General features: G+C 44.3%; 1 protein-coding gene across 1 annotated transcript in view; it reads right to left on the bottom strand.

Moving 5' to 3' along the window:
• Window positions 1-12403: 12403 nt before the first annotated feature.
• KCNQ3 (potassium voltage-gated channel subfamily Q member 3) overlaps window positions 12404-18129 on the bottom strand; it is a gene marked incomplete at its 5' end in the record, with an annotated part of 28634 nt that continues 22908 nt past the window's right edge. The window contains 3 exons of the mRNA XM_015829251.1: window positions 12404-13129; window positions 14204-14288; window positions 17530-17628. Of these exons, the coding sequence (XP_015684737.1) occupies window positions 12404-13129; window positions 14204-14288; window positions 17530-17628 (910 nt within the window). The remainder of the gene's footprint in view (window positions 13130-14203; window positions 14289-17529; window positions 17629-18129) is intronic.

The raw sequence follows: 18129 nt of genomic DNA, 5'->3' as shown, positions 1-18129 counted from the left end.
AAGGAAGGAAGGAAGGAAGGAAGGAAGGAAGGAAGGAAGGAAGGAAGGAAGGAAGGAAGGAAGGAAGGAAGGAAGGAAGAGAGGAAGATGGCCAGCAACAAGGTAGATGGACCCAGTTACAGTGGAGATGTGTACACTGTTGGTAGATGTGAAAGAACGGGTTAAGGACAGGCCCTCACGGATAAAATCTATCTATGTAGTTTCTGGGAGTTAAAAATGACGTGAAGACACACCATCCATCTCATGGAAGGGGTTGGGAGTCTCTGTAGGCCGTGAGCAGCTTGGGAGAAATTGCAGAATTTTTAGAATAACAGAATACAGGTAGGCCTCGACTTACACCCATTTGTTTAGTGACCATTTGAAGTTACAAACAGCACTGGGCAAAAAAAATGACATGACCATTTTCCACGCTTACGACCCTTGCAGCATCCCCATGGTCATGTGATCGAAATTCAGACACTCGGCAATTGACTCATATTCATGACGGTTGCCGTGTCCCGGGATCACCTTTTGCGGCCTTCACTTATGACTACAATCGGGAGCAGAATTTTGATCACTAAGCCAGGCGGCTGTTAGTTGAGTTGCACCTCATTTCATGCTTGAGCAGGAGGTAGGAATAAGTCTCTTCCAACTCTGTTACTCTTTGCTCTGTAGTCCTTACACCAGGGGCCCTCAAACTTGGCCACTTTAAGACTTGTGGACTTAAACTTCCAGAATTCCCCAGCCAGCCATGCTGGCTGGGGAATTCTGGGAGTTGAAGTCCACAAGTCTTAAAGTGGCCATGTTTGAGGACCCCTGCCTGACCCCATTTGCTCTTGTTGGTGGGGTGGGTGCCATCCCAGACCAAACAATATTCTTTGATCAAGCTCTTTTAGCTACCTAAAATATATCTTGGAAGCCAAATCTGTCATTGTTAAGATACCCCCTTGAAGGTTTCAGTTATCACGGACGGCCTGTTTGTCATCTCCCCGTGGAATGAAGCAGGATAATTATGAATCCTTATAACTGAAAAAGAAAGACAGTTTCTGGACTCTTGTCCTGACTGTTTGATGTCTGGATGAGGAGATCATTTGACTTTCAGCAGGATTCCCAGCTTCCCTATTGCGCTCCACATTGCTTTGCTAAATTGCAGTATTGTTTGATTTCATCCAGGGAGCACAAAGCATTATGAGATGAACAGTGCACTGTCTATGACAGCCCTGCTCAAATGAATGAGCGCGGAGCACTTTCTCAGGGCTATAAATTTAACTTTCCTGTTTTTTAATTCAAGAGACAAGGGATGGCTCAGTCAAACGCGAGAGGAAGAACGAAGCAATCAAGGAAGTGATTCCAACTGTTATTCTATTAAGGGAGGAAAGAAAGTGTGCTGGCTCAAAGCAAGATACGCGGTGAAACAGCGAAGAAAAAGTAGCTAAATTTGCTTTTGAACTGCGTAGAGTTAGGCGGTTGTTGGAAATAAAATAGAAGAATTTTTAAAAGTCTTCAGTCTGCATCTGAACTGTTTGTTTTTGTCACTCCCTTTCTCTGTATTCTATTGTGGGAAGTCAGCCCCCCAGAGAAGGAAATATGAAAAGGGCAGGAAAATATATTTTCTCAAAGGATCTTGAAGAGGCAGGAAAGCATGCCCAGTTTTCTTAATAGCCCCAGGTCTCCCTTCCCCAAGCAGAAACCAGCTCTATAGAGATGCAGATGTAAATCCAGGGAGCTAGGAGATTAAGAAGACAAAGACCTAAAATCCAAACTCTAAAAGTCATCAGCCCCAGCCCCAGGGAAGCAGGATATGAACTTTGGACATAATAAGATTAACCCATCACCATCAGAATACCAGAAAGGCACACTCAGACTCAGGTCAAAGTTCATGCCACAGGAACAACTCCACAAACAAAAGGCTCCAGAGGGTATAAAAACCCACTCCCTACATGTGCTCTCTCTTTTCTGCCAGAGCCATCTTTCTGTCTGGCTCTCCTCTCCAATAAACTACCTGCTTCTTCCCAAAGCAGTTGCCATGTTTATTCCCAGCTTGGATGAACCACGATGAAGACTTTTCTTCCAACACTATATTCTGTATTCTAAAGTTTCAACAGTTGAGGTATAATGATGGCATGTAAACAGAGTTGTACAGATTACAGACTATGGTGGCTTTGCCCAATTATTTGGTGTTTTTGACTGACAGTTTAGAAAGAATCGAGATTTCCTAACCATTGTTACAATAAATATTGCCTTTGGTTCCTTGACAATGTCCCTGAACGCACATACAGTAAATCAATGTAACCAAGAAAAACTATTATGGCCTTTCTGCTCACTGCTAACGTTTTATTATCACAAAACACCGCAAAACTACAATACATTTTTCATTGAATTGGGGGTTTTCAAATGTGGGTTGGGTGGGGGGGGATTGCAGGAAGTAGAGAAATGAGCACAACAAAGAATTGTGAAAAACAAATCTGGAATAACAGAGGAAAACATCAAAGTGTGAACCCCGTGTGTATATGAACTATTGTTCCTAATAGATTTAATTATTTGTTGGATTAGGTGCCATCAAGTTGATGTCCGCTCTCAACGAACACAAAGATTTTCTCCAGGATAATTTGTCCCCAAGCTGGCTTTTCACCCCTTCCCCATAGAGCAGTGGTGGGATTTAGCCGGTTCGCCCCACTTCGGCAGAACCGGTAGCTAATTTTTTTGTTGCCCAGGCCCAGAATGGACTTCTGGAAGCGGCATCCACACAGAGAACCGGTTGTTCACATATTTGAATCCCACCACTGGAAGAAGGCATAAGAGAGATAGCAAAACGAGGGAGGGAGGGAGGGAGGGAGGGAGGGAGGNAAGGAAGGAAGGAAGGAAGGAAGGAAGGAAGGAAGGAAGGAAGGAAGGAAGGAAGGAAGGAAAAAAAAGAGGGATGGAGGCAGTGGTGGGATTCAGCCGGTTCGCCCCACTTCGGCAGAACCGGTAGCTAATTTTTTTGTTGCCCAGGCCCAGAATGGACTTCTGGAAGCGGCATCCACACAGAGAACCGGTTGTTCACATATTTGAATCCCACCACTGCCACAGAGCACCTGTCTTTACTTCTGGTTATCCTCTCCTTCTCCAGAGAGAGAATGTCTGAGATAATATCCACACAAAATATGCAAGTAGTCCTTGATTTATGACCGGTTGCTTAGTGAAGTTAAGACTGACCTCCCTAGGGCTACTTAAGCCCGATTTGAACTTCCAACAGCCCCCCCCTCCCCACATGGTCACTTGATGGCATTTTGGGCACTTGGCAACTGGTCTGCATTTACAGCTTTTTGCAGGGCCCCATAGTTGTGTAACCAATAGAAGAGAATATATGAAGTTCATGGCCGATCTGTGTGGTTCTTGGGGCCCTCTGAGCTTGGTTGTTTTCTTGCAGATGTTTTATTACCCAGCTAGGTAACATTATCAGTGCTAGAAGGGAGTGGGATTTGCTCTGAGTTGATATACAAGTGACTTGCTCCTCTCCCTTCTAGCACTGATAATTTTTCATTTCTAAAATGAAATGTCTGCCAAAAAACAACAACACCCCAGCTAAGTTCAGAGAGTACCAAGGGACCCAAACCAGCTTTTACTTCCAGTTTCTGGCAAAAACACCCATTCATATAATGGACTCTCATAATGCCTGCATTGTTTGAGGGGCTGCCACAAAGCACCAGAGTACCAGAGGGCAGGACAAGAAACAATGGTTGGAAACTGGTCAAAGAGAGAAGCAACCTGGAATTAAGGAGAAACTTCCTGACAGTGAGGACAATTAAACAGTGGAACTGCTTGCCTTCAGAAATTGTGGGCGCTCCATCACTGGAGGTTTTTAAGAAGAGACTGGAGAGTCACTTGTCTGAAATAGTATAGGTTTTCCTGTTCGAGCGAAGCACTGGACTAGAAGACCTCCAAGGTCTCTTCCAGCTCTATTCCGTTCCATTCCATTCCATTCTACTCCATTCTACTCTATTCTACTCCATTCCATTCCATTCCATTCTATTCTATTCTATTCTATTCTATTCTATTCTATTCTATTCTATTCTATTCTATTCTATTCTATTCTATTATCAGGTGAGAGAGAGAGAGAAATACACAGAGGGAATGTATATGGCTTGAACATTTTGCAGAGAAAAAGTGCAGAAGAAAATCCAGATGCTCAGTTCTTCGAAGTCTCCCTACTTGGTTGTGTAATATTTACAAAATCCCTCTAAACTGCAAGTAACTTAAATGTCCATTGTTTTATTAATCACTGGTGCAGGTGTGTTTAAAAGCAGAATGTAATTTTTTATTTTAAAAAAAGGAGGTAAGAAGAGTTATTTGCATAACCTAAGTATCTGGATCCATATGTTGAAACTAACTGATTAAAGTTGTTAAAATGCTAAATGGAGCTGGAACATAAACGACACATATCATTTAAAAATTTCATGGGATAATATTAAGAACAGTACTAAAGGTCACTTGTACACAGGTTATGTTCCCTTATCAGCCAAAAGCTGAGACGCATCTCTGTAGCAAGAAGAAATGTTTTTTTTTAAGTGAGCAAGGCACAAAAAATATGAGTTATGACTGGCTTTAAGTAGGGAATCCAGGAATAAAGCTAGCTCTTTAAAACCTTAAGGAATTGTAACTGCAGTACAATGGAAGAATTTAGAGAATAATTTAGAATTTTAGAATTTGGAGAGCCTAGTGTTTGAAATACTTTACCATAATTATTTTATTTAAAGAAATGTTGCATTTTGGATTTCACACTGGCTGAAAGTTTAGCACTGTTGTCCCTTTTGTCTTCTCAGTGATTGGAAGGCAAAAATGTCAGAGGATCTGCTTTAGCTTTCATTCTTCTGGATGTAACAAATTGGGACATAAACACTCCTCAGCCCTTTGCCTGTGTTTGGATATGCAAAAGATAAAAAGAAACTGAAGAGCTGTGAGGATACTTTTAGGAGGTTAATTTTCATCTTAATCTGAAGGTAAGAGATCCATTTCTTTGTTGATACGTTGCAAGGTCTTTACAATACATTAACCTTTTTGTGTTTTGTTATTTTTGAATTCATAAAAAAATGGGCCATCATTGAGTAATTTGCACAATGATATCAAGGTGTGTGAGATGTCAATTACTGCCCCAGAGCTCACAGTAGCAGGGGATAGGGTAGATCACAGGTGCCAAACTTGATCGCATCACATGACGTATCATGACATTTTTTGCTTTTGCGGAGCTGGGGTGGACGTGGCCTGCGCATGACACATCCAGCCTGTGGGCTGCCAGTTTGACATCCCTGGGGTAGATGAATCCATGGAGGGCTTGGTGTGGCTCCCTACAGCTCTAGAGATGAAGATGTAGGAAAATGACCAGGCTGAGCCTGAGGGAGGGGTCAAGTGCATCATCAGTTTGAAGTCCCTTTGCTCCCACAAAAGATCTAAGTCCAGCCCTCCTTGAATGCCATTGATTCTTATTTACCGCCAATTTGGCTCGACCAACAGTAGGCCATCAGATCCTTGTTTAGAATATGTATGGAATAAAAAGTAAAAATAAAAAGGGTTCCCCTGTCCAGTTGTGTATGACTTATGGGGACAGTGCTCATCTCCCTTTCTTAGCCGAGGGAGATAGTGTTGTCCAAAGACACTTCCATGATCATGTAGCCAACTTGACTATATGCCAAAGTGCACACAATGCTCTTACCTTCCCACCGAAGTTATGCCTATTTATCTACTCACATCTGCATGCTTTCAAACTGCTGGGTCGGCAAGAGCTGGGGTAACAGGAGCTCACCCCACTGTGCAGCACTTGGGTCTCGAACCTGGGCTGTCAGCTTTCCAAACGATAGGCTCAGTGCCTTTAACCGCTGAGCCAATGTCCCCTTCATGGAATAAACTTGTACTCATTTTCGATCTAACCCTGACTCCTGATTGCTTGCGCCTGACATAAGGTGCCTCTTGTAATGGCTTCCACATATAAAAGATGGTGTGATGACCCAGGGTCCCGAACGGAGGCAAAGCAATTAGCTGGTCAGAATAATTGTCTTTGTAAGCACTGCCAACATTCACCCAACAGCCCCCACATATGCTGGCACAAGTTCAATAAAACAGTCAACGGAGTTAAACAGTTCTTTAAAGTAAAACAGATAACAAAGTATGATCTTTTCAATGCCCAGCTTGCCTGTAACCTGCAAACTGCAAAACTGAGGACAGCAAGGAGAACTCAGCAGGAAACAAACTTTATCCAAAATACAAAGAGTCCAGGTACAAGAGCTCATATCCGCAAGGAGAAGGGCGGGATATAAATTTAATAAATAATAAATAATAATAAAATAATAATAATAATATCACAAGAGTTCACGTTTGTTCCCGGCAAATGCCCCACCCCACAGCGTCTCCTTAAATACCTACTCCCCAGGTGTGCCTTGTGAAGTGGGGCGTGATGCTCTCCTCCCGAGCAAGTGAGCCTGCCTCCGTTGTTCCCTCCTCCTCTCTGCTCTCCTTGCTCTGGGATCTGGTGGGGAGGGGCCTTGCTCCTTGCCTGAGCTCTGCCTTCCTGTTCCAAACTTGAAGGGCCCTGGCCTGCTTCAGCCTGTTCCTCCCCACAGTCCTCCAAAGCCACAGACCACCCCCTCCTGGGCCTCAACAGGGAACTCCATGTCATCCTCAGAGTCAGGCTCGGACGGAGGCATGACAGATGGCTTCAGATGGAAAGAGGGAGACATCCACATACCTCTCTCTGCACTACATCATAGAAATCATTGGGTGGAATATGGGTGGAAATCAACATCTGCTCAGGATGCAAACGAAAACATCTCTACTTCCAATAAAGAGAGGGCTGTTATATTTCTGGGTCACGTACAGACAGTGAGATGTTCCATGATTTTGTGTAGGAAGATAAGAGAGGAAAAGAACTATTTGTGTCAGATACCCACATAACATTTTTGGAAGTGCTATCATATATCCATTCAATCTGTTACTCACAAGGCTAAACCAACGATTGTCCCTCCATCTCTCCTGGAGAGAATCACAATCAATGTAGAGTGAAATATTTATCTCGTATTCTTTGGAAAGCTTCCTTGTCTTGGTGCAACCTAAAAACACATTTCTCCTTTTAGCGGCTGCGTCACATGGCTGACTCACAGTTTTTATCCAACTTGGGCTGTGCGGTACTTCAAATTCAGGCTCAAAACGGTGTCTTGGAGCATGTGGGAGTGTGAATGTTGCACCTCCCTGCCACATTACAAAGCAGATGTACTTTTCCTAAGATATTTAGGGAAGGAGAGCCCAGCATCATTCTGGGTCCTTGGCACTGACTTCAAACTCCCTTATAGGTAGGAAATTTTGTTCTCATATTCAGTCAAAAGTAGCTTTCCTATAACTTAAGAGCAGGGGTGTCAAACTCAATTTCATTGAGGGCCGCATCAGCATTGCGGTTGCCCTCGGGGGGGTGGGGGTGTGTGGCCAGGGTGGGTGTGGCCTACTGGGTGGGTGTGGATGGAATGGGTGTTGCCTATTGGGTGGGCATGGCCAGCTCTACATCGTTCACGTCAAGGGTGCCTGTGGGGGCCTGAGCAGGAGTGGGACAGATCTGAGGGTCTCTGGCAGAAGGGGATGGGACCGGGGCAAGTGCCAAGGCATGGTCCATTGGAGGAGCCTCACTGCCTGCTGAAACCCCTCCGCCAGAGCCCATCAAGCCGGATATGTGAAGTAGGCAAGGGCCATTTGCTGGCCACTTCCAGGCGATGATGCATTTCTTCATTCCTCACAAAGGGTGACATCTCCCCAGCATGCACCCAGGGGGCGGGGCCGACACAGCAGGGGCTGGTTCCTCGCTGGTTCCAGATGGCCTTGTGGAGCTAACACTGAATGTGTTTCAGCATAGATGGCCATCACAAAATTGTACATTGGCTCCTGGCCGGCCTGGGCCAGGGCCAAGGCAATGGGAGCCATTCCCTCACTGTTTCCAGGATGGCTTCATGGGCCACACGAAATGACTTCGCGGGCCGCATCTGGCCCCCAGGCCTTGTGTTTGACATGTCTGACTTAGATGCATTATTTCTTTTCCTCAATTCTCGGATGAGAGACACCCAAGTCTTGACCTTCTCTAGGAGATTTTTGTAGCCACCATGTGCAAACCTGTCAATCTCTGCTCATTGGATTTTGTTTTTAGTCCTGGATTAGTCTCCTGGGCCTTCTCTTCCCTTCATTTTTTCTTAACATGTGTCAAGAACTGGATAAGTCCTTCAAGTGAGAAGTTGGGTCAAAGAACACAATGACACTGTCAGTGGGCAGGATTGGAACATATACAGTTAGTTGATGTAAGGGCATCCATAAGGGGTGAGGGGCAGTTATTGTATGTTTGTAAGAAAAAGAGTGGCAGAAGCTGGGAATGGAATCAGCCTAGAATCCCTACATAGCCACAAGCAGACTAAGTCCAACCTCTCTTGAATTCTATTGACCTTTATCTAACTCCAAGCAGGTGATAACAGTTACTTGAGAAGATTCCTGTGCATAGGATTTTAGAAATAAAACCGTTTCATTGGACCTTCATGTGTAGACCTGGTCTTTCCAACCGGAAACTATCCAGCCAGCTGGTGTAAAATAGGGCAAGTACGTGATTCATATCATTTTTGCATTGTGTCACAAGTGACTTCATCATGGCTTCTTCTGATGCCCCCTAAAGCTGCATTTGCCCACTTTTCATCACACCACACACTCTAATATTTGTTAGAAAAATCAAGAATTATATATTTAATATTTAATTTGGAGACAAGTACTACTCTGAAGATGTTTTTTCTACCCCTGCAATTATTGAGCAAGCAATTTCCCTATCCTAATCCCAATCCTACACATTGAATGTTTGTCCCCTTAAAACAGGGGTAGGCCACCTCGGCTCTTTTATGACTCATGGATTTCAACTCCCAGAATTCCTGAGTCAGCTATGCCGAGGTGGCCTACCCCTGCCTTAACAAATAAGGAAACCTTTCAGATACAGGTAGCCCTTGACTTATGAGTACAACTGAGCCCGGTGCTAAGACAGTAGTTAAATGAGTTTTGTCATTTTATGACCTTTCTTGCCACAGTTAAGTGAATCACTGCAGTTGTTAAGTTAGGAACACCGTCATTAAGTGAATCTGGCTTCCCCAATGACTTTGCTTGTCAGGTCACCAAAAGGTGATCACATGACCCCGGGACACTGCAACCGTCATAAATATGGGTCAGCTGCAGAGCCTTTTGATCACGTGACCATGGGATGCTGCAACGGTGGTATGAAAAATGATCATGTCACTTTTTTCAGTGCCGTTGTAACTTCAACGGCCACTAACTAGCGGTTGTAAGTTCAGGATGACCTGTGTATAACCATATCACATCTGGGGAACTGCGTTTCTGCTTCATTTGGTCTCTGAGTCAGGTTTCACTCCTCATTACAAGCAAGCACATGAATTTCAGGGGAGGAAAATTTAAGACTTGCCTTGTTTCCTGGCCAGGTGATCAATAAAGGAATCCCACTCTGTGTAGGCAACTAATAATAAAATAGGAAAAAACTTCCAGAAAGGAAAGTGAAGCCCAGGGAGATTCAACCACCTTTATGAATAAAACCTTCTAGAACAGGGCTTTTCAACCAGAGGTACGGGTACCACCTGTGGTACATTGGCACCTGGCAGGTGGTACACGACCATCCTAGAAAAGTGGTAGCTGGGGAGGGGAAGGAGCTGAACCCGTGGCAGCACTGCACAAGCCTGAGTGAGAGATGGCTGGAGCTGCAGGGCTCAGCGGAAGCACCAGGATCAGCACCAGGCTCCAGCTGGAGCTCAGCATTGATCCTGGTGCTTCTGCTGAGCCCAGAAGAAGCGCCAATTAGCTGGAATGTTGTAGCATCTCCAGGGTCTTGTGATTTACATTCAGATGCTTGGGAACTGATTCATATTTATGACGGTCACAGTGTCCGAGGGTCATGTGAAGTGACCAAAACCTGCTGCAACCACCCAGCAGACGGTTGGAATAAAAACCAAACACCCCCATCCCACCCCCACTGCCAATCCTCAACAGAAATGCTCACAACAATGAAAATCTTGGACAGGAGGAAGAGCGCCGCCGGGTGGGCAGGCAGGTGTCTTGCTCGGCTGTGGCTTGGGGGGCACTTTTTTCAGTGCCATTGTAACTTCGAACAGTCACTAAGCGAACTGTTGTAAGTCGAGGACTACCTGTACTTCATCACTTTTTTCCTTTTTTGGGGGGGTCATCAAGTTTTTGACAACTTGCTAGGCGCCTGATGGTACTCGGATGTTGCCATATCCTAAAAGTGGTACAATGGGTGAAAAGGTTGAAAAGCCCTGTTCTAGAAAGCTATTTAAAATGGAACCCTGCAAACATCTGGGATGCTCTTTGACTGTGGAAACATCCTGGATTAGATTCAATGTTCAAATGGTGACTCTTTATGGCAGTGCTTCTCAACCTTGACAACTTTTAAGACGTGTGGACTTGATCTCCCAGAGTTCCCCAGCCGTGGTTACGTCTAGGAAATTGTATTATCCTGTAGCTACTTATGGTGGTGTAAGTTGGACCTTAAACAAGCAAGACAGGAAGAAAATTGAGCTGTGGTGCTGGAGAAGGCTCCTGCGTGTTCCTTGGAGAGCAGAAGTAACTAACAAGCAAGCACTGGAGAGCATAACACCAGACATGTCACTAGAAGGAAAAAGCACAAAATTGTGTCTCGTTTATTTTGACCAGGTCATGCAAGGGAATTCGCTGGAGAAAGTAATTATGTTTGGAAGAGTTAGTGATAAAAAAGGAAACCAGGCCGTCAAACAACAGGGTGGAAGACACCGTCAAAGGGGACACCAGCCAGAGCATGGGACAACTCAAAGAAGTAGGGCAAGATTGGAAGATGTGGAGAGACCTGGCCCATAGAATCACCAAGTCGGACATGACTCATCATCAAATTGTATATTGAAAGCCTCTGAGACAGTATATCTCAACCTTGGCAATACCTCAACCTTAGTTTGGACTTCAACTCCCAGAATTCCCCAGCCATGATTTAGTCTAGTAAATTGTATATTGAAACCCTCTAAGGCAATGTTTCTCAGTCTTGGCAACTTCCAGAGGTGTGTCCCAAAGGAGTTTCTTGTTTTGCTTGAAGACATTTCACTTTTCATCCAAGAAGCTTCCTGAGTTCAGACTGAATGGTGGAGAATGGAAGGATTTATATGACAACCATGACCGGGATGACTGAGAATCTGCACAGACATCCAAGATGTGTGGATTTCAACTCTTCGGATTCCCCAATTCTGAGAGCTGAAGTCCACATATATCGAAGTTGTTGAGGTTGAGAAACACTGCTTTTGGAATAAGAGAAGGAGTACCTAGATGTCATTCTATAAGCAGCTGAGAGATAACCAAACTATGCCTTAGTGACCCATCTCTCATCATAATTCAGGAAGAGATTAATGTTGTTAAGTGTTACAAATATGACGACCATCGTAAAGGGACAAGCATGACGTTAGCAGAAGTGCTGTGTGAAGGCCAACAAACATCAGTTAAAATGTTGACTTGCCTAACTCAAGGAAACTTAAAGAGACCAGAAATGGCATTTTGGCCATTTGGCCCATGGACTTTGACTCGTGGACATCATGGAGATGATGAGTGAAGACACTATTCAAAGCAGATTAAGCATGCCTAAGCTCTATAGAAATCATCAACATGCCAAGTTGTGCAGAAAAACACTTCAATTCTCTGGATAGTGGAATGTGTTATATTCTCTGGATTCTTACATAGGTGCAGGAGCAAAGAGGTCAAATGAACAGAAATAATCAGCCTAGTGTGACGACATGGGAGAGAACAAAATGGACGGCCAAGAGGGAAACAGCTAAAATTGCAAAGAGGAATGATGCAAATGCATGCACACCTCGCCAAGGGCATCATTCTAGAAATGAGGGTTGTTTTGCTCACAAAGAGGCAGCCTATAATCTTTCCACCTTTGCGGTGTTTTTAGCCCTGGCATCAAACTGACCCTTGACTTATCGAGCAACAGCGTTGTTGTTGTTCTTCTTATTATTTTTTTCATGGTTTTAATCACGGAGGAAATCCCCTGTATCCTTTAGAGCATAAAGTCATGCAAAAAAGAAAAAAAAGAAGGAAAAAAAAACCCTGCGCAAATCTTAAGCCACTTCGTTTTGGCAGCCGCGGGAGAACTGCATCGCCCAACTGTGTGAAATGGTGGAGAAAGAAGTCCACGAACACCCAGCATGCAGAAACAGCCATCGGTGGTGGAAGGGATGGGCGTGGTGGGTTGCTTTTTTTTGTTTGTTTGTTTGCTTTTGAGGGAGGAAGCTTTGGGCATGTACCGTAAGATATACAAAGTTTTTAAGTTTACAGGACAAGAAAGAGCCAGCCCGGTTCTCCACCCTCCCGCGTCCCACCCCCGTAGAGAAGATTAAATTGGCTTGCTTGAAGGAGTCCACATTGCCTCGGAAATCCCGTCCCCCGTGGAGGACAGAGGCATAGACCCACTGGGGGTGAAAGGGTCAGTATCCGTGTCTGTTTCCCCCTCAGCCAAATAGCGTTTTTCTCTCATCCAACTGTTTCCGCCGTTTGGCCCAAACAGGAAATCATCTTTATCTTGAGAGATGCTAAACCCGCTCGGGGAACGTTCGAGTTCCTCGTGATTGACCGAGAGCAGGGATAAGGGGGTGTCGCTGTCCCTTGTCGTGCTTGGCCTCTGTCTGGGGGAGATTCTGTCCGAATGGGGGTTCCAGAGCTCTCTCGGCGGGGACTGGAAGGAAACCTGAGGGTCCATGAAAGTCAGTATTGGCAGGACTGTGGGCCTTTCTGAGTAGGCCGTGGAGAAGGGCAGGGAGGGCCATCGGCCTGAGTTCTGCTCACCCAGGGGCAGTGAAAAGGGGTGGCGACCACAGTCTTGGCTGGGGAACCCAAAAGGAGGGACTTTGTTTACGGGGACGTGATGGAAGCTGGGAGACAGCTCATGAATGGAAGGCTTGGCGTATTTGTAGATGATGGATTTCAGTTCAGAGAACCGGTTATCCTCAGCCGGGGATGGGGCGTCTTTCAAAGGACGGGCGTCGGTGACCTGGACCTGCAGCCCCATATGCTGCTTGTGCATGTCCACTAAAAAGTCCAGCTTCTTCCCCATGTCATGGACCTGAAAGACAACAGCCATCAGAAGTCAACTGGAATAAATAAAACAACAACAATAATAAAGTTGGAAGGGACCTTGGAGGTCATCTAGTCCAACCCCCCCCTGCTCTGGCACGAAACCCTATACCATTTCGGACAAATGGCTGTCCAGTCTCTTCTTAAAAACTTCCAGTGTTGGAGCATTCACCGCTTCTGGAGGCAGGTTGTTCCACTGGTTAATTGTTCTAACTGTCAGGAAGTTTCTCCTTAGTTCTAGGTTGCTTCTCTCCTTGGTTAGTTTCCATCCGTAGCTTCTTGTCCTGCCTTCAGGCGCTTTGGAGAATAGCTTGACTCCCTCTTCTTTGGGGCAGCCCCTGAGATGCTGGAACACTGCTATCATGTCCCCCCTCGTCCTTCTTCTCATTAAACTAGACATACCCAATTCCAGCAACCGTTCCTTATATATTTTAGCCTCCAGTCCCCTAATCATCTTTGTTGCTCTTCTCTGCACTCTTTCTAGAGTCTCAACATCTTTTTTACATCGTGGTGACCAAAATTGAATGCAGGATTCCAAGTGTGGCCTTACCAAGACATTGTAAAGCGGTTTATTTAGTGAAAAATGTGACTTTTACCCTTTTTTCACAGTTATGGCCTTTCCAGCCTCCCCATGATCAGGTGATCAAAATTCAGATGCTTGGCAACTGGTTCATATTTATGACTGTTGGTGTCTCCCGGGGTCACGTGACTCTCTTTTGCGACCTTCTGACCAGCAAAGTCAATGGAGAAGCCGGATTCACTTTACAACCAGGTTACTCACTTAACCAACTGCAGCGATTCACTTAACAACTGAGGCAAGAAAGGTTGTAAAATGAGGCAAAGCTCACTTAACAAATGTCTTGCTTAATGACAGAAATTCTGGGCTCAATGGTGGTCGTAAGGGGAGGACTACCTGCAGTTGGCTTTCCAAACTAAGAGCAAGCTCTACTCAAGTGAAAATTGACCTCTCCCAAGGTCATCCCCAAGGTCAAAGCTCAGCACAACCTTTCAGATTTGTCATAAAGGAGAAAAAGATGGACACAAGCTGCCGGGCATTCCGTACCTGTCTTTCAACTCTGACGAATTTGCCCATCATGCTTTGGTCTTCAGGATCATCTGTAGATGCTTTGCTTATGAATGGCTCATTCCTAAAATAGAAGAAGGTTCTATTTTACACAGAGGCAAAAAAACATAAGAAATTTTTCCGACAAAAATTTCTAGTTCACAATCTATTTACTCCAACACTGGAAGTTTTTAAGAAGAGACTGGACAGCCATTTGTCCGAAATGGTATAGGGTTTCCTGCCTGAGCAGGGGGTTGGACTAGATGACCTCCAAGGTCCCTTCCAACTTTTTTATTATTATTATTATTATTATTATTATTATTATTATTATTATTATTATTATTATTATTATGATGATGATGATGATGATGATGATGATTATGATTATTATGATTATTATGATTATGATTATGATTATTACACAGCAGGTCATTTCAAAGGAGGACTTTCTGAAAGGATGGTCCACATCGTTACTTAGGACAGGGCTTTTCAACCAGTGGTATGGGTACCACCTGTGGTACATTGGCACCTGGCAAGGGGTACGCGACCATCCTAGAAAAGTGGTAGTGGGGGAGGGGAATGAGCTGAACCGGTGGCAGCACCGCACAAGCCTGAGCGAGAGACGGCTGGAGCTGCAGGGCTGTCAGGGCTCAGCGGAAGCGCCAGGATCAGTGCTGCTGTCCAGCTGATTGGCACTTCTTCAGGGCTCAGTGGAAGCACCAGGATCAGTGCCAGGTTCCAGCTGGAGCTTGGTGCTGATCCTGGCGCTTCTGCTGAGCCCAGAAGAAGCACCGATCAGCTGGAATGTTGCAGCCTCTCCAGGGTCTTGTGATTTACATTCAGATGCTTGGGAACTGATTCATATTTATGACGGTCACAGTGTCCCAGGGTCATGTGAAGTGACCAAAACCTGCTGCAACCACCCAGCAGACGGGTGGAATAAAAACCAAACAGCCCCCACCCCACCTCTGCTGCCAATCCCCAACAGAAATGCTCACAACAATGAAAACCTCGGACAGGAGGAAGAGCGCCGCTGGGTGGGCAGGCAAGTGTCTTGCTCGGCTGTGGCTTGGGGGGCACTTTTTTCAGTGCCATTGTAACTTCGAACAGTCATTAAGCGAACTGTTGTAAGTCAAGGACTACCTGTACTTTATCACCTTTTTCCTTTTGGGGGGGGGGGTCATCAAGTTTTTGACACCTTGCTAGGCGACTGGTGGTACTCAGATATTGCCATATCCTAAAAGTGGTACAATGGATGAAAAAGTTGAAAAGCCCTGACTTAGGATATAACAATTGCCTCTGTGCATGTTGAAGCCTTATTATTCTGCAGAATTACTGTGCGTTCTTGTCCTGTACAAAAATCAAAGGCAAATGAATACATTTTTGCGCTCCACGGGATTAAAGTCGTTACAGGTAAACCTCGACTTATTCATTTAGTAACTGTTTGAAGTTATCACGGCACTGAAAAAATTATTTCTGACTACTTTTCACATTTATGACCATTGCAGCATCCCCATGGTCATGTGATCAAAATTCGGACACTTGGCAACTGACTCATACTTATGACGGTTGCAGTGTCCCAAGGTCATGTGATCACCTTTTAAGACCTTCTAACAAGCAAAGTCAATGGGGAAGGCAGATTCATCTAACAACTGGGCTGCTAACTTAAGAACTTCACTGATTCGCTTAACAACATGGCGAGAAAGGTCGTAAAATGGGGCAAAACTCACTTAACCAATTTCTTACTTAGCAACATAAATTTTGGGCTCAATTGTGGTCATAAGTTGAGGACTATCTGTACATTTTAGGAATATCACATCTTGAGCTCCTGTGGTACTCCAAGAAAAATTAGCCACGCTTGGGGAAAAAAATGAAGCTTTGGGGGTATGTGAATTTTAATTTTAATGCAGAAACCATTTATTCCAAATTCTCAAAGAGTTGGAGAACAGGGTCTAACTTTTGCATATTTGTCTGATTCTTATAGCAGTTGCCAAAATTGTGGAAACCTTTTGGGAAAAGTGTATTTTTGAGGTTTGATGGCTAATAACGCCATTTTTGGGGGGGAATAGTACCATAAAATTAATTATCAATGGAAAGATAATTTAATCAAGAATGTAATGCAACATAGTTTGTTCAATTATCTGTACTGTATTCTATGAAAAGTTATAGCCAAATAACCAGAAAAAGGAAGCACAACTTGCTTAGATTAATATCAGGTAGCTTTCCTTCCTGAATGAGCCAATCAGATCACAGTAGGATTCAGCTATTGATCTCATGTATTGAAGCTGAGAGGAGGACATTTGTCAGTGTGTTATGTGATTGCTATCAAGCTGGTTGGGGGTTTTTTGTGTTCTTTCATTTAGCGAGCTTGTAAAATGTAATAAAATTAAAATAATGGTGCAAAGAGTTGACTGGCCACCCAGAAAGCGATGTAAAATAGTATTATTAAGTGAACAAGGCTACAGTTATAAAGAAATTAGAAGAAAAATTGGTGGAAACTTAACCAAAGGTGGCATTTCTACTGTATACTTTTCCCAAAAGGTTTCCACAATTTTGGCCACTACTGTATATTCAGTGCTATTTTCTTGGGAACTTGTGAGTTGGTTAGTTGTTCTACAAGTGTCCAAATTCAGAGTTACATGTTACAGGCAGTCTTTGACTTACGACCAAATTGAGCTCAACATTTCTGTTGCTAAATGAAACATTTCTTAAGTGAGTTTTGTCCAGTTACCGCAGCTGTTAAGTTCGTAACACAGTTGTTAAGTGAATCTGGCTTCCCTATTGACTTTGCTCGTCAGAAGATCACCAAAGGGGATCCCGGGACACTGCGACCGTCATAAATACGAGTCAGTTGCCAAACCTCTGAATTTTGATCACATGACCATGGGGATTTCTGCAATCGTCGTAAGTGTGAAAAATGGTCGTAGGTCAGTTCTTTCAGTGCCACTAAGTGAACTGTTGTAAGTCAAGGACTACCTGTACAGAGTCGCCTTGCAGCAAGATGGACAGGAAACAAATTTCATAACTAAATAAAAATAAAGCGTCCCAAATTTGGCTTTTGTATCTGATAGTCAATCAATCTCAGTAGATCAGCTTGTTGATGAAGAGGCAACAGCCGTGGATGAAGAGTTGACGAGGTATTTTGGATTTCCAGATAGAGGATGTAAGAATGTACATTTTTCAGTTCTAACTGCCTTAAGTATATCTATGGTCCACCTTACATTGGCACTTAAGGGAAACAAGGGGGGGGAAATGATGGCACCAGGGAGAAAATGATGTAAATGTGGCTTTCGCTGAATGGCACCCCCCCCCCTCAAAAATGTCACCTTGGAGACTGCTGAGAAGGGTAAGAGAATGTGCCTCCTTTCTGTGATTTTCTGTGTCTGGGAGTAGATGGAGGCCCAGGTGCAAAAACCATATCTATTCTGAAAAGAGATAAAGACAGAACATGAGGACTCCTGGATCTAGTCATATTACATGCTGTATAACTTGGCAACTTTAAGGCTTGTGGACTTCAACTTCCAGAATTCCCCAGCCAGCACTGGGACTACCTCTGATAGGCATGTTGGTTAAAATATAACAGAATAGTCCAACCCCCTGGACTGTGGTATATGGAGGCACCAATTTAAAGAAAGATTTTCTTTACAAATAGGAAATTGCCATTAGCAAAACTATTCCTTCCTTCCTTCCTTCCTTCCTTCCTTCCTGCCTGCCTGCCTGCCTGCCTGCCTGCCTGCCTGCCTGCCTGCCTATCTATCTATCTATCTATCTATCTATCTATCTATCTATCTATCTATCTATCTATCTATCTACCTACCTACCTACCTACCTACCTACCTACCTACCTATCATCTATACATCCATCCATCCATCCATTCATCCACTCACTCACTCACTCACTCACTCACTCACTCACTCACCCACCC

The sequence above is a fragment of the Protobothrops mucrosquamatus genome, unplaced genomic scaffold (genome assembly GCF_001527695.2).
Source record: "Protobothrops mucrosquamatus isolate PMUCROS unplaced genomic scaffold, P.Mucros_1.0 scaffold5699, whole genome shotgun sequence".
Taxonomy (NCBI): Eukaryota; Metazoa; Chordata; class Lepidosauria; order Squamata; family Viperidae; genus Protobothrops; species Protobothrops mucrosquamatus.
Note: the sequence above shows the minus strand (reverse complement) of the source record. Positions and strands in the feature narration are given on the sequence as shown.